This window comes from Oncorhynchus mykiss, chromosome 8 (genome assembly GCF_013265735.2).
Source record: "Oncorhynchus mykiss isolate Arlee chromosome 8, USDA_OmykA_1.1, whole genome shotgun sequence".
Lineage (NCBI taxonomy): Eukaryota > Metazoa > Chordata > Actinopteri > Salmoniformes > Salmonidae > Oncorhynchus > Oncorhynchus mykiss.
The window spans coordinates 54,007,743-54,022,962 of record NC_048572.1 but is presented as its reverse complement, the minus strand read 5'-3'; the positions used below and the strand labels follow the sequence as shown (position 1 = coordinate 54,022,962).

Here is a 15,220-nt window from a genome sequence, read left to right as displayed (position 1 = left end):
TCCACAATGTAGAAAATAGTAAAAATAAAGAAAAACCCTGGAATGAGTAGGTGCGTCCAAACTTTTGACTGGTACTGTATATGCCAATGCTGTTGTATATGCTTGTTTTTGCTTAATACTGTGCTATGTCGGATTGTTTGAAGATTGACAGATTGGCGTAAAAATATGTATTTGTCTGTTTTTTTGTGTGGTATCGATGAAGGTATTTGATTGGGAAATGATGATACATTTTCATGAGGTGAAATTAATTCATCTATAAATGTGGGGGGAAAAGGATGCCCTGCAAAAAAATATCTGTTTGGTTTAAATTCCCCTGGTGCAACGACATGGTATTTGCATCTATAACGAGTCTGGACTATGATCAATTAAGCCATATCAATGGATGTAACGGGTTAATGTAAAATAATGAATTAGGTTGGCTTCCACTTATGGCACTTCCAAGGCCGTTCCATGATGATTTATTACGGTCGTGTCAATCATGTTATATACTTTGGTTATTGTAGCAAGGCATATGCCAGCATTGTAGGCCTACTGCCTCTGCCCGTGGCCTGCTAGGCGATGGCCGTTAGACCTCACTTCGCCACATATGAGCCCTGGTTAAAGTCCCTGTTGCAGCTTTCACTTTATTTCACTACATTGGTGGCAGCGATGGGACCACGTTCGGCTCACATCTAGTTATGTGATCTAGTGGTGGGAAGCATTCTGTTCTTCAACATTGTGTTGGGTGTAATTACATTGATATAACTAGTGTACAATGGATAAGCAACAATGGGTGTGACAGAAGCAGTCACTGCAGTTGTGATCAAGCCTTACAGTGCATCAAAGTTGCCTGAAGCTGAATGAAAAAGTGTTATGCCCTGACCAGTTTTTCAGAAGAAAATCCTCTGTGATTGTCTAATTTACACAAGTTAACTTACCAGTGTGGACCCAAAACAAACACATTCTGCACATTTTCAAACTACCAGTTTAAAGTGTTATTACAACCATGGTGTTCTGTCGTTACTGAAACTTCTGCATCTAATAACCTGACAATGATCCACATTATATGTAAGTGATTTATGCAGCAAAACACAACTATCCTTTTTCTGATCTGTTCTGATCTAATGAGATGGATGTAGGATTTTCTACGGCCTAGAATCAAGGCCTTTCCCGGTCATGAAGGACGAAGCTAGGCCCCTCTTGATTCTCATTGGCGAAGACTAAACTCAAGTTAGGGGTTATATATCAGAATCTCCTATACCACTTTGCCCAACATGTTATACCCCAGAGGTTGTAAATCAACTCTTTTTAAGTTGATATAACTTGCAATTATTATAGGGCGTGAACCCTCAAAAACTTTTACAAATGCACAATTGAGAGCATCCTGTCGGGCTGTTTCACCGCCTGGTACAGCAACTACACTGCCCGCAACCGCAGGGCTCTCCATGGGTGGTGCGGTCTGCACAACGCATCACCGGGGGCAAACTACCTGCCCTCCAGGACACCTACATTACAGCACCCGATGTCACAGGAAAGCCAAAAAGATGATCAAGGACAACAACCGCCTGTTCACCCCACTACCATCCAGAAAGCGAGGTCAGTACAGGTGCATCAAAGCTGGGACCGACTGAAAAACAGCTTTTATGTCAAGGCCATCAGACTGTTAAACAGCCATCACTAACACAAAGAGGCTGCTGCCCTATATGCATAGACTTGAAATCATTGGCCACTTTAATAATGGAACACTAGTCACTTTAATTATGTTCACATATTTTACTTTACTCATTTCATATGTATATACTGTATTCTATTCTACTGTATTTTAGCCTATGCCACTCCGACGTTGCTCGTCCAAATATTTATATATTCTTAGTTCCATGCCTTTACTTTAGATTTGTGTGCATTGTTGTGAAATTGTAAAATATTAGTTGTTAGATGTTACTGCTCTGTAGGAGCTAGAAACACAATAATTTCACTACACCCGCAATAACATCTGCTAAACATGTGTATGTGACCAATACAATTTGATTTGATTTAAAACCCATAGCTGAATGGCTTCAGACAGAGCATTTCTCACTGGAAATTGCTGCTGACTTTGAACAAAGCTTAGGGTTAGGGTATTTAATTGTCAGACTTTTCCTATGTCACTATTTCCAACCTCTTATATCCCATAGGTTGTAAATAAACCCTTTTAAAGGTGATACAACTTGTTAATTATTATAGGGTTGTGAAATCCATAGCCGAATGACTTCAGACTGAGCCTTTCTCGCGATTTATTTACGGAGAGCAATTTCCGTTTTGTAACCGGTAGTGTCCATTTATTTACAGTAGTGTGTTGATGAATTTTTGCCCTCTTCAGTGGAAATACAGAATATGTATAAAAATGGCAAATATACCAAAAGCTAAGTCAAGCAGAGATTTACGACTGAACAACCATATTAATCATTACTAAAACCTGCAAATTACAAACATTTAAAGAACTATATACAAAAATTTTATTCAAAATAATTCATACAAAAGTCAAGAGTTGGCTATAATATGAGTACAAACAAAGTGAGTGTGTGTGTATATACGTGTAAGTGTTTTTGTGCATATGTGTATTATGGTGTGTATTATAATTTCCCATTATAAACATGTATCCCCATTCCACAATCAAATAGTTTTACCGATATCAATCTGGCAACCCTTATAAAATTCGACATATCTTTGTATATGGTCAGTGATCTGTTTGTTAACTTGGCTCTCGAAGACCTTAGAAAGGCAGGGTAGGATAGATATAGGTCTGTAACAGTTTGGGTCTAGAGTGTCTCCCCCTTTGAAGAGGGGGATGACCGCGGCAGCCTTCCAATCTTTGGGCATCTCAGATGATACAAAAGAGAGGGTGAACAGGCTAGTAATAGGGGTTGCAACAATTGCGGCAGTTCATTTTAGAAAGAGAGGGTCCAGAATGTCTCGCCCGGCTGATTTGTAGGGGTCCAGATTTTGCAGCTCTTTCAGAACATCAGCTATCTGGATTTGGGTGAAGGAGAAATGGGGGAGGATTGGGCAAGTTGCTGTGGGGGGTGCAGGGCTGTTGACTGGGGTAGGGGTAGGGGTAGCCAGGTGGAAAGCATGGCCAGCTGTAGAAAAATGCTTATTGAAATTCTCGATTATAGTGGATTTATCGGTGGTGACAGTGTTTCCTAGCCTCAGTGCAGTGGGCAGCTGGGAGGAGGTGCTCTTATTCTCCATGGACTTTACAGTGTCCCAGAACGTTTTGGAGTTTGTGCTACAGGATACAAGTTTCTGTTTGAAAAAGCTAGCCTTTGCTTTCCTAACTGCCTGTGTATATTGGTTCCTAACTTCCCTGAGAAGTTGCATATCGCAGGGGCTATTTGATGCTAATGCAGTACGCCACAGGATGTTTTTGTGCTGGTCAAGGGCAGTCAGGTCTGGAGTGAACCAAGGGCTATATCCGTTCCTGGTTCAACATTTTTTTGAATGGGGCATGCTGATTTAAGATGGTGAGGAAAGCACTTTTAAAAAATAACCAGGCATCCTCTACTGGTGGGATGAGGTCAATATCCTTCCAGGATACCCGGGCCAGGTTAATTAGAAAGGCCTGCTCGCTGAAGTGTTTTAGGGAGCCTTTGACAGTGACGAGGGGTGGTCGTTTGACCGCAAACCCATTACGGACACAGGAAATAAGGCAGTGAACGCTGAGATCCTGGTTGAAGACAGCAGAGGTGTATGTGGAGGGCAGGTTGGTTAGGATATCTATGAGGGTGCCCGTGTTTACGGATTGGGGTTGTACTGGTAGGTTCATTGATAATTTGAGTGAGATTGAGGGCATCTAGCTTAGATTGTAGGACGGCCGGGGTGTTAAGCATGTCCCAGTTTAGGTCACCTAACAGTACGAGCTCTGACGATAGATGGGGGGCAAACAATTCACATATGGTATCCAGTGCACAGCTGGGGGCAGAAGGTGCTCTATAGCAAGCGGCAATGGTGAGAGACTTGTTTCTGGGAAGGTGGATTTTTAAAAGTAGAAGCTAAAATTGTTTGGGCACAGACCTGGATAGTATGACAGAACTCTGCAGGCAACTCCACCGCCTTTGGCAGTTCTATCTTGTCAGAAAATGTTATAGTTAGGGATGGAAATTTCAGGGATTTTGGTGGCCTTCCTAAGCCATGATTCAGACACGGCTAAGACATCTGTGTTGGCAGAGTGTGCTAAAGCAGTGAATAAAACAAACTTAGGGAGGGGGCTTCTAATGTTAACATGCATAAAACCAAGGCTTTTACGGTTACAGAAGTCAACAAAAGAGAGTGCCTGGGAAATGGGTGTGGAGCTAGGCACTGCAGGGCCAGGATTAACCTTTACATCACCAGAGGAACAGAGGAGGAGTAGGATAAGGGTACGACTAAAGGCTATAAGACCTGGTCGTCTAGTGCGTTCGGAACAGAGTAAAAGGAGCAGGTTTCTGGGCACAGAAGAATAGATTCAAGGCATAACGTACAGATAAGGGTATGGTAGGATGTGAATACAGTGGAGGTAAACCTAGGCATTGAGTGATGATGAGAGGTATTGTCTCTAGCGACACCATTTAAACCAGGTGAGGTCACCGCATGTGTGGGAGATGGAACAAAAGGGTTAGCTAAGGAAAATTGAGCACGGCTGGAGGCTCTACAGTTAAATAAGACCATCACTAACCAAAACAGCAATGGACAAGGCATATTGAGACAGCTTGCGGGCCGGGCATAGCAGGCTAGCAGAAGGGCCGTAGGGGGATGTCGCGACGGAAGAGTCAGTTGTAGCCCCCTCGGTCGGTTACATCGGCAGACCAGTCGTGATGGATCAGCAGGGCTCCGTTTAGTAAAAGGGTCCAGGCCAATTGGCAAAATAGGTATTGTAGCCAAAGAAAATTGGCTGATGGACCTCTTCAGCTAACAGTCCGATATGCTCTAGACAGCTAGCGGGCCGTGGCTAACAGATGGGCATTCAGGGGATGTCCCGATGGAGGAGCCTGTTGAGAACCCCATCGGGTGGATTATGTTGGTAGACCAGCCGTGAAGGATCAGAGGGCTCCATATCAGCAGTAAAAGGGGTCCAGGCCAATTTGCAAAATAGGTATTGTAGCTCAAGGAGTGGCTGATGGACCTCTTCAGCTAGCCGGAAGATGGGCCTAGCATAGGCTAGCTCCAGGCTAAATGGTGCTTGCTTCGGGACAGAGACATTAGCCAGGAGTAGCCACTCGGATACCAGCTAGCTAGCTGTGATAATCCAGGTGAAAAGGTTCAGAGCTTGCAGTAGGAATCCGGAGATGTGGGGAAAATTAGTCCGGTAAGCTCTGGGTTGAATCGCGCTGTGCAGAAAGGCAGGAGTTGTCCGGGCTAAAGGTTAGCTGATGACCGCTCGCAGTGTTTAGCTAACTACTAGCTAGTTAGCTGGCTAGCTTCTGTTGGGGGTTCCGGTTCTAAAGTAAAGAAAATAGCAGATCCATACCACATTGGGTGAGGCGGGTTGCAGGAGAGTATGTTGGAGTTGAGGTTATTTTTTTTTTACAAAATACATGCAAAGAAAATATATATTTACACACACGAGACACGACAAGACGAAGACAGAGACGCCTGACTGCTACGCCATCTTGGAAATCAGCCCTATTCTTAAAAAGAAGCCAATGTAGAGAGGCTAGCACTGGAGTAATATGATTACATGTGGGGGTTTTAGTCAGGATTCTAGTAGCCGTGTTTATCACTAACTGAAATGTATTTAGTGCTTTATCCGGGTAGCCGGAGAGCAGAGCATTGCAGTAGTCTAATCTAGAAGTGACAAAAGCATGGATTAGTTTTTCTGCGTAATTTTTTGATTAAGTTTTAGATTTTTGGAATGTTACGAAGATAGGAAAAAGCTGTCCTTGAAATATTCCGCATAGCAGTGACAGTTAACATTGTGTTTCCGAATGACATCACCAAGAGATAGAATATATAGTGAAAACAATAGTGGTACTAAAACGGAACCTTTAGGAACGCCTAAACGTACAATTGATTTGTCAGAGAACATACCATCCACAGAGACAAACTGATATCATTCCGACAGATAAGATCTAAACCAGGCAAGAACTTGTCCGTGTAGACCAATTAGGGTTTCTAATCTCTCCAAAAGAATGGTGATCGATGGTGTCAAAAGCAGCACTAAGGTCTATGAGCACGAGGACAGATGCAGAGCCTTGGTCTGACGCCATTAAAAGGTAATTTACCACCTTCACGGAGGCAGTCTCAGTGCTATGATGGGGTCTAAAACCAGGCTGAAACATTACGTGTACAACAGCTTTTTACATTTTTCTTTTTGAGGAATGGGAGATTCGATATAGGCCGATTCGTTTTTTAAATTTTCCCAGGTGAAAGTTTGGCTTTTTCAAGATAGGCTTTATTACTGCCACTTTTAGTGAGTTTGGTACACATCCAGTGGATGGGGATCAATTTATTATGTTCAACATAGGAGGCCCAAGCACAGGAAGTAGCTCTTTCAGTAGTTTAGTTGGAATAGGGTCCGATATGCAGCTTAATGGTTTAGAGGCCATGACTATTTTCATGAATGTGTCAAGAGATACTGGATTAAAAACCTTGAGTATCTTTATTGATTTTAGGTCCTGGCAGTTCTGTGCAGACTCAGGACAACAGCTTTGGAGAAATACGCAGACTCAAAGAGTCCGTCATTTGTTTTCTAATGACCATGAAGTTCATGAATTTATCACTGCTGTCATGAAAGCTATCCTCTCATTGAACTAGTAACCGAAAGGTTGCAAGTTCAAATCCCCAAGCTGACAAGGTACAAAATCTGTCGTTCTGCCCCTGAACAGGCAGTTAACCCACTGTTCCTAGGCCGTCATTGAAAATAAGAATTTGTTCTTAACTGACTTGCCTAGTAAAATAAAGGTAAAAATTAAGTTGGAAAATGTTGATTATCGAGCAGCAGTGAGGACTCCTCGATATTGCAGATATCAGAAGACTTCCAGTTTGGTGCCGCGCCATTTCCGTTCCAATTTTCTGGAAGCTTGCTTCAGAGCGAGAGTATTTTCTAAATACCAGGGAGCAAATGTGTTTTGTTTTTAGGGTTGCGACTGCATCTAGGGTATTGTGCAAGGTTAAATTTAGATCCTTAGGTGGTTAACCAATTTTTGTACTCTGACGTCCTTAGGTGGGTGGAGGGAGTCTGGAAGGGCATCTAGGAATCTTTGGTTGCCCTAGAATTTATAGCACTGCTTTTGATGATCTTTGGTTGGGGTATGAGCAGTTTATTTGTCGCAATTGCAAACATAAGATGGTGGTCCTATCATGACACAAGTTTAAGATGTTAATCATTTAAAAAGGAGTAGGCAGAGAATGGTTGTGGAAAGGCAAAAGGTCAAAACCAGTTCAGAGTCCAGGAGGTACAGAGTGGCAGATGGGCTCAAGGTCAAGGCAGGCAGGTACAGAGTCCAGAACAGGTAGGGGTCAAAACCAGGAGGACTAGAAAAAGGAGAACCGCAAAGGCATGAGAACAAGGGAAAAACCACTGGTTGACTTGGAACATACAAGACAAACTGGCACAGAGAGACAGGAAACACATGGATAAATACACTGGCGAAAACAAGCGACACCTGGAGAGGGTGGAGACAATAACGAGGACAGGTGAAACAGATCAGGGTGTGACAGATCCGATAGTCCAGGATTATGAGAAAAAAACATTTAGATCCACAATATTTATTTAATAGGACAAAACTAGATCCAGGGTATGACTGTGACAATAAGCAGTGCCTTAGACCGTTGTGCAACTTGGGAGGCCCTACTGAAATACATGTTGTACATATTTGCATGAATTGAGTGTGAGATTGTGTTGCAACCAGAGGTGCCAAGTACTCTCAGGTGGCAAACAAAATGCGACCCAGTATGTACATGTGTGAAAAAAGTTGTTGGTAAGTAGCAAAATGTGTTCAGTATGCCATTTTCAGTTGAGACTAAGTGTAATGTCATGGAACATCAAGACAATATTACAGACTATTGAACCTAATTGAATTGACAACCACACAAACAGTCACTGAAGTGATACAAATGGACACTTGATAATGAATTGATGTTACTATTTTTTTAATCTGTATTTGATGTTATTGTAGACTGTGGTTTATAACAGTTAACTCGAGTCATGATCATTTGTCTTAGGTGGGCTGAACTAAAATATTACGTTAATTGTTTGACGCTCGAGTGGATATTTTTAACCATGTTCTCATAGCGCTATTAACATTCTCAGTATTCCAAAAAGGGTAAAAACCCTTGAATGAGCAAACGGGGTCCTTTGCACTCTGAAATTTGGCTCAAGAATAGTAGCATTGCGTCATTCAGTAGCTCGTTGTACTTTGGTAGTTCCTGAAACTTTTCCCGACAAAAGACTTAAACGATTACTGCGCCGCTGGCATTCTGGGCCCATAGGATACTCCCACCATCTAGGAATTTGGGACTTTCCTTCCATATAAGGACTTTTTGATGTCAATCATAATCTAGAGAAAGGAAAAGGTGGAGCCTAAAAAATCGTATAAACGTTTTTTATTGGTTGCAAGAGAATTTCTTAAAAGGAAGTATTTAGTTTACTCTGGAGTTAACTGGAAGAGAAAGGAAAGGAAACTGATACAAAAGTATCCATACGAAAAACAAAGTACTCCTTTTATAATAATGTCTGGCTCATCATTTAACAGAGGTCCTGCCTATGGGTTTTCTGCGGAAGTCAAAAGCAAGGTAAGTGTTCACGGAGTCGAGTTAAGTGCGAATGAATCACTTGCCTTGTGTTATACTGATATAGTGAGGTATATTATGGAATAATTGTTTTATTTATAGAAAAAATATGTATGCCTAGGTATTTTAGGCTACATAGACTATGATTTGAAAAGGTATTGACATGGAACGGGCAATGACTTTTTGGAGTGACCTAAATAAAGCGCAGGTCTTATCAACAATTACACAAGTTTTACAAACTCCGCGCTATGCATATACTTCTGGAAAATATTGTTCATTGATATGATAGAATGATAATACACACATCTCTATAAGTTGGTTTAGTTTTGGGAAGCGCTTAAAAAGGCATGGGCGTTTCCCATGATATTGGCAATGTGGCAAGTTGAAATATGCGATCCCATTAGCTTACATAGTGAAACTGGTCAGTACTCTATAGAGTTGTATGTCTTTCATTCATCCATGTCCCTGAGTTTGATATGACCCATCCAGAGGTCACACTGTCCTATCGTGATTGCAACTCCTGCGCTGCGGTGGATTGGGGCCTTGGTGAACGGCAATTGTTTTGCGCTCTGCGCGGACGCGATGCGTGCTTAGACAAATTACTCCACAAAACAGTCCAAATAGAAATATATTCTCATTCATAACATATGCATATTCAAAAGTTAACTTTAACAGACAGTGCCTGTGTCCTCCATCCAGAACATCAATATCACAACCAGGAGGTAACCTACGCCCCCCTCAAGCCAAATATAACTGTTCTATCCCACATGTACTGTAAAAAAAACAATTGGTGCAACCTTTGTTCCTGTCCATTTTTATTTTATTGTGTAGGCCTAATATTGTTATACTTTTGCAGTGTAATAGGATAAATATATTTTTTTAAACTCTGCAAAAGCCCCAAGATCTGGCTATTTAAAAAATATATATTGTGTCAATGGAGAAGACTAATATAATACAAATTTCTCCTTTGTCTTTCATAAACAACTAACTTCACCCATCATGTTCCAAGTTATGTTGTACAAAAGAATACTCAGGTCCCCACACTGCTACCATAATCCACCTTGGACTCTACAAGGTGTCGAATGCGTTCCACAGGGATGCTGGCCCATGTTGACTCCAATGCTTGCCACATTTGTGTCACGTTGTTTGGATGTGCTTTGGGTGGTGGACCATTCTTGATACACATGGGAGACTTGAGCGTGATTAAACCCAGCAGTGTTGCAGTTCTTGATACAATTTGTTGCACCTACTACCATACCCTTTCAAAGGCACTTAAATATTTTATCTTGCCCATTCACCGTCTAAATGGCACACATACACAATCCCTCTCTATCCTGTCTCTTCCCCCTTCATCTACACTGATTTGAACTGAATTGAACAAGTGACGACATCAATAAGAGATCATATCTTTCACCTGGTCAATCTGTCACAGAAAGAACCATTTTTCTTAATATTTTGTACACTGTACATGCATTATAGTCTCTGTCCTGGGTGAGGGATCCCATTCCTCCAGTTTACCATTGGCCATTGGAACACAATGTACTGGTAGCCAAGTGGATGTAAATCTTTTCCGCCATTGATTCAATGTGTTATTCAATTAGTTTTGGTTAACCCAGACCAAACAAGCACCGCTGGCCACCAATTGTGTGTAATTATTTGAAGTATGCATTGCAGATAATTTTCTCATAAATACCAGTGGAAACAGTCATGTAAAATAAAGTGTAACCAACATGTTACCTACACATGTTTTGGTTGTGCCATCCTTTTCCAAGACTTTCGGTGAAACTTAAAGGCTTCCTATAATGAACGTTTAACCCCCCCCCCCCCCTTCCAGATTGCCGGAAAGTATGACCCCCAGAGAGAGGATGAGCTAAGGGTCTGGATCGAGGATGTGACGGGATGTGTTATTGGGGAGGACTTCCAGAAAGGCCTGAAAAATGGTGTCATCCTGTGCGAGTAAGCTTATAAATGGGGCCAGCATCCATCATCATCATCATTTTATTTGTAATGTCACCCTAACCATAATATGTAAGATAAGGCTTTATTGATTCACGTTGTATTGTTCTGCCAGTGCAGTTAACCGAAGACAACACAAATCATAAACATTCAGCTAGCTACAGCATAATTAACCAAATGATTACAATCCATGAATGTCCTGACTGTCCTGATAGTTGTCGGCTTTATTGTACTGTACACAGTAATGATTATCCTCTACAGACTATTTTTATCCTTTGATTCCTTCGGTTGCCTATGAGGTACTGAAGTCTAAGTCAGCAAGCTCTCTCTTCCTCCTCTAGACTGATCAACAAACTTCAACCTGGCTCTGTGAAAAAGATCAACTCGTCCACCATGAATTGGCATCAGGTGAGCAGCTTGGATTGTTCTCTCTACATTAGACTTGCCAGTACATCAACAGACTTGTACTGTACTTTGCCAGGTGGTTTTACAGTTAGAGAATAAATCTGAGCTGTTGTGCTGACCAAGCCTGTTTTTTAACTAACATAAAAGCAGAGGTAGATTACTATTATTAGAGGTGCAACTCTCTCTGGACCAGAGACTGTACTGAAGTAGGACATGGGTTAGAATGAAGGAATAAGGTCCGGGGAGGAGCTGGTGTTTGGCCAATACCACGGCTAAGGGCTGTTCTTATGTAGGACCGGGGTATATTGGCCATATACCACAACCCCCCGAGGTGCGTTATTGCTATTATGAAACTGATTACCAATGTAATTAGAGCAGTAAAAATAAACGTTTTGTCATACCTTTGGAATACGGTCTGATATACCTCGTCTGTCAGCCAATCAGCATTCAGTGTTTGAACCACCCAGTTTATAATGTGGAATACAGTGAGAACTCTGTGTGCAAGAGATATCCGTCTAGCAAAGAATTAAGAAATGTAGTTATGATAACCACTTTATGGCTATGACGTTCCAAAGTTATTGAGAAGCTCTTTACTCATCTTGTCCTCTTATGCGCTTTTCTGTTTCAAGCTGGAGAACATCACCAACTTCATCAAATCCATCCAAACGTACGGCCTGAAGCCCCATGATATCTTTGAGGCCAATGACCTCTTTGAGAGTGGGAACATGACCCAGGTCCAGAGCACCCTGTTGTCTCTCGCTGGCACGGTACGACTTTCACTATTAAAAACTTTTGAAACTCTATTTTTTTAAATTATTTTTTAGCTTGCACCCCTAATGAGAATAACAACTTCTGTATTTTATTTTAGCCGACGCTTTGGTAATTTCCACTTGCATGAATCGTTTAATATTGTACAGATTAAATGGCTGACCTTGCAGTAATGCTCTGTACCATACGGTTTTATCTTCATAAAGATGTTCCTGAAGCGAACATAATGGTGTCCCGTCTTTATCAACATATGGTGTAGGAAGTGGGATCCGAATACAACAAGCCCCTAATATTGTGTCCAGTAGTATCTTGACGCATCCAACAGTGTCGTGATTTCTGTACACTTTCCCCTGCAGGCCAAGACCAAGGGCTGCCAGTCCCGAGTGGACATTGGGGTGAAGTACGCAGACAAACAGGAGAGACTATTCGACGAGGAGAAGATGAAGGCCGGACATTGTGTCATTGGACTGCAGGTCTGAGGGCATGGTCGTGGGAAGATATTTAGGGCTGGGTGTACAGAACTTATTTTTTTTTGGGGGGGGGGGGGGGGGGGGTGCTGCTGCAGATTAAAAAAATAAATAATTAATAATAATTGTTTAAAAAAAAATGTCAATGGGGAGGGGGTGCTGAGAGCTCCAAGAATAATAATAATATTGTTGATTTTAATGCTATCTACTCAAGTCTCTCCATCTAAGGGGGGGGGGGGGGGGGCGATTGTAGTTTTCTACTCATTCTTTGCCGTTTTCCCTTTAATAACCGATATGTCTCATTCTGCAGATGGGGACGAATAAGTGTGCCAGCCAGGCGGGCATGAATGCATACGGCACCAGGAGGCACCTTTACGACCCCAAGGCTCACATCCTGCCCCCCATGGACAACTCTACCATCAGTCTGCAAATGGGCACCAACAAGGGGGCCAGTCAGGTAAAATAAAAGTTCTCACTCCATCTCACCATGTCTTAACTGAATCAAGGTATCAATATTGTCAATGGGGGAACTAACTGCTTCAGTAGACTTTGGCTATTTCTAATGGATTATTGTTTATTCAGATGAGTACAAATATTTTAATTCATGGCTAACTAATTCAACTTTCCCTTCCTCTACTCTTCAGGCTGGCATGACCGCTCCAGGAACCCGCCGCGCCATCTATGACCAGAAGCTGGGCACAGACAAGTGTGACAACAGCACCATGTCGCTGCAGATGGGCTCCAACGCAGGCGCCAACCAGAGCGGGCAGAACTTTGGCCTGGGTCGTCAGATCTACGACGCCAAGTACTGCCCCAAGAATGAGGAGGAGCAGAACGGGGCCGGGGCCGACTACCAAGACGAGGGTTACCAAGAATACAAAGATGACACGGTGCCGGTGTACCAAGAAGAGGGGACGGATTATTAAAAGTGGGTTGTGCTTGTTGAAGATAGTAGAAACCTCAATGAAGGTGTTATCAGTTATTCATTACATAGGATTTTCCACCTTTTGGGTGATCTCCTTCTGGTATTGGACAATAGTTCCCTGTTACCCTCATGAATTACTGGTTAGGAGCAATATACACATATCTCACATGTACTATATATTAGTATGTTTATATATATATATATATATATATGTTGAAATGGCTATACTTATGTGTTTTTAAAGTGCAACTGCTAAAGCCAGTGCTTGTCTGAGCTGTGATTAGCTTTTTTTTCCTCACAGGGAATTTTGTAAAGTGCCAAAGCCCCCTTGCCAGTTTCCCCTATCTTAATGTAAGTAGGTAGATTTCAAAGGGATGGCATTTATGCCAAGGATTTTCATATACAAATATTGCCTAGAATCCATCTAAAATGGGATTAAAAATCATCTGTGTTGAGACGGAAAAAGAAAGCTCTTAAACTTTCATCGAAATGTAGATTTAAAAAAAAAATATATATATATATAATATTTCAGTTCAAAAAATGTATTGTTCCATAGTTGGAATTTACCCATCCTTGTATTTATATGGCTAAAAGTCATATTGTTAATGTAAACTATTTACATTTCCTTAACTGATGCGAATAATAATGTGAATTTGTTTAACTGTTTGTATCCATTCAGTACTTTTACTTGGTAATATAAAAGACAAGATGTTTTGTGGTATCTGTTGAGAATGAAAAAATAACGTCTTTAATGAGACAGTGGTTTGTTCACACATCTCCCATTCTGTTAACTTTTTATGTATGCTGAGTACTGATCATATAATTAAAATATTTTTTTTTTTAGGAGGAAATATTTATTTTGTTTGCATAATCAGAACTGGAGCCAAGGTTGTTTTCTTTGGGTACCGTTAGAGTATTTTGGAGAAAAAAAAAAAACTTTCAGGCTTTCAACATTCCAAGCTGGATACTGGATTCATTTTGTCAGGTGTCTTCATTGTTTAATGTTTTACTGGATTCACTGATGACTGAAAAGAGGACCAGACTTATTTTGAACTCTAACATTCAAAGTGATTATTTTTATATTTCTGTTTAAAAATGTTTTTTTTTTTTAAAGTTTTTTTTTTACCTAGACTGAAGGAAAATGAGCTTTTACTACCTTTGGTATTATATACATTTCTTGTGCTCTGCTTCGAGTCCATCTTTTCAATATAAATGAAAACATCTAACGTTTGGAAGTGTGTGCATGACTAAAGTGAAATAAAGATGGACATTGAATACCAACCAGACTGTTACAATTAAAGAGTGTCTCATTAGTTACATGTTTAGCATAACTTGTGCTAGGCTCATTAGTTCATGTGGCTTTAGTTAGGGCATTATCTAGCATAAGCAATATTGTCTAAACCATGTCTGCGTACCATAGCCGGACATACTAATTTCATGGTATGTGAAAAATGCAGTGCTGTGGGGTTTCAGTCATTTGGGTCTCCTAAGGGAATAGAGAAGTATGTGTGAGCTAAAACACAGCGCCCTCGAACAACCCTAGTGCTGCTAGATATCTGATTGACAAATGCACTGCGTTGGTAGCCCTTGCTCTGCTTGACTAGCAGTTGGTGCAGATTTACAAATCAGTTGAAGCTGCACATGTGTTGACACCGCAGCAACTGGGAGCACTAGAATACTTTCCAGGTGGTGGGCCAATGAAAATATCAAGATATATGACTGAAGTTATTCTCAACAACTTTAAATGACATTGGCTGGTTCAAAGCATGTGACCTTGTTGCCAGCTGTACAATCCTTTTGGACTGCCCCTTATATGAATATCTAGCAGCAGTATCTGTCTTTTTATTGAATATAAGAACTGACAATCACTTTTGTCTTCTGCATGTCTGTAGTTCCTTATCCAGGTTTGGGTCTTTTATCATTATGTAAAATAATGCACAGGTTATAATCTCATACACATAAAACATAAGTA

The 15,220-nt window shown here is 41.2% G+C and overlaps 1 protein-coding gene across 1 annotated transcript; it reads left to right on the top strand.

Annotated features, from left to right (window-relative positions):
* The first annotated feature begins 8,528 nt into the window (after nt 1-8,528).
* On the top strand, nt 8,529-14,529 carry cnn2 (calponin 2). The gene is made up of 7 exons (XM_036985681.1): nt 8,529-8,730; nt 10,562-10,683; nt 11,025-11,091; nt 11,718-11,855; nt 12,213-12,329; nt 12,634-12,780; nt 12,968-14,529. The coding sequence occupies exons 1-7, from the start codon at nt 8,668-8,670 to the stop codon at nt 13,247-13,249; spliced, it is 936 nt and encodes a 311-aa protein (XP_036841576.1). The 5' UTR covers nt 8,529-8,667; the 3' UTR covers nt 13,250-14,529.
* The last annotated feature ends 691 nt before the right edge of the window (nt 14,530-15,220 follow it).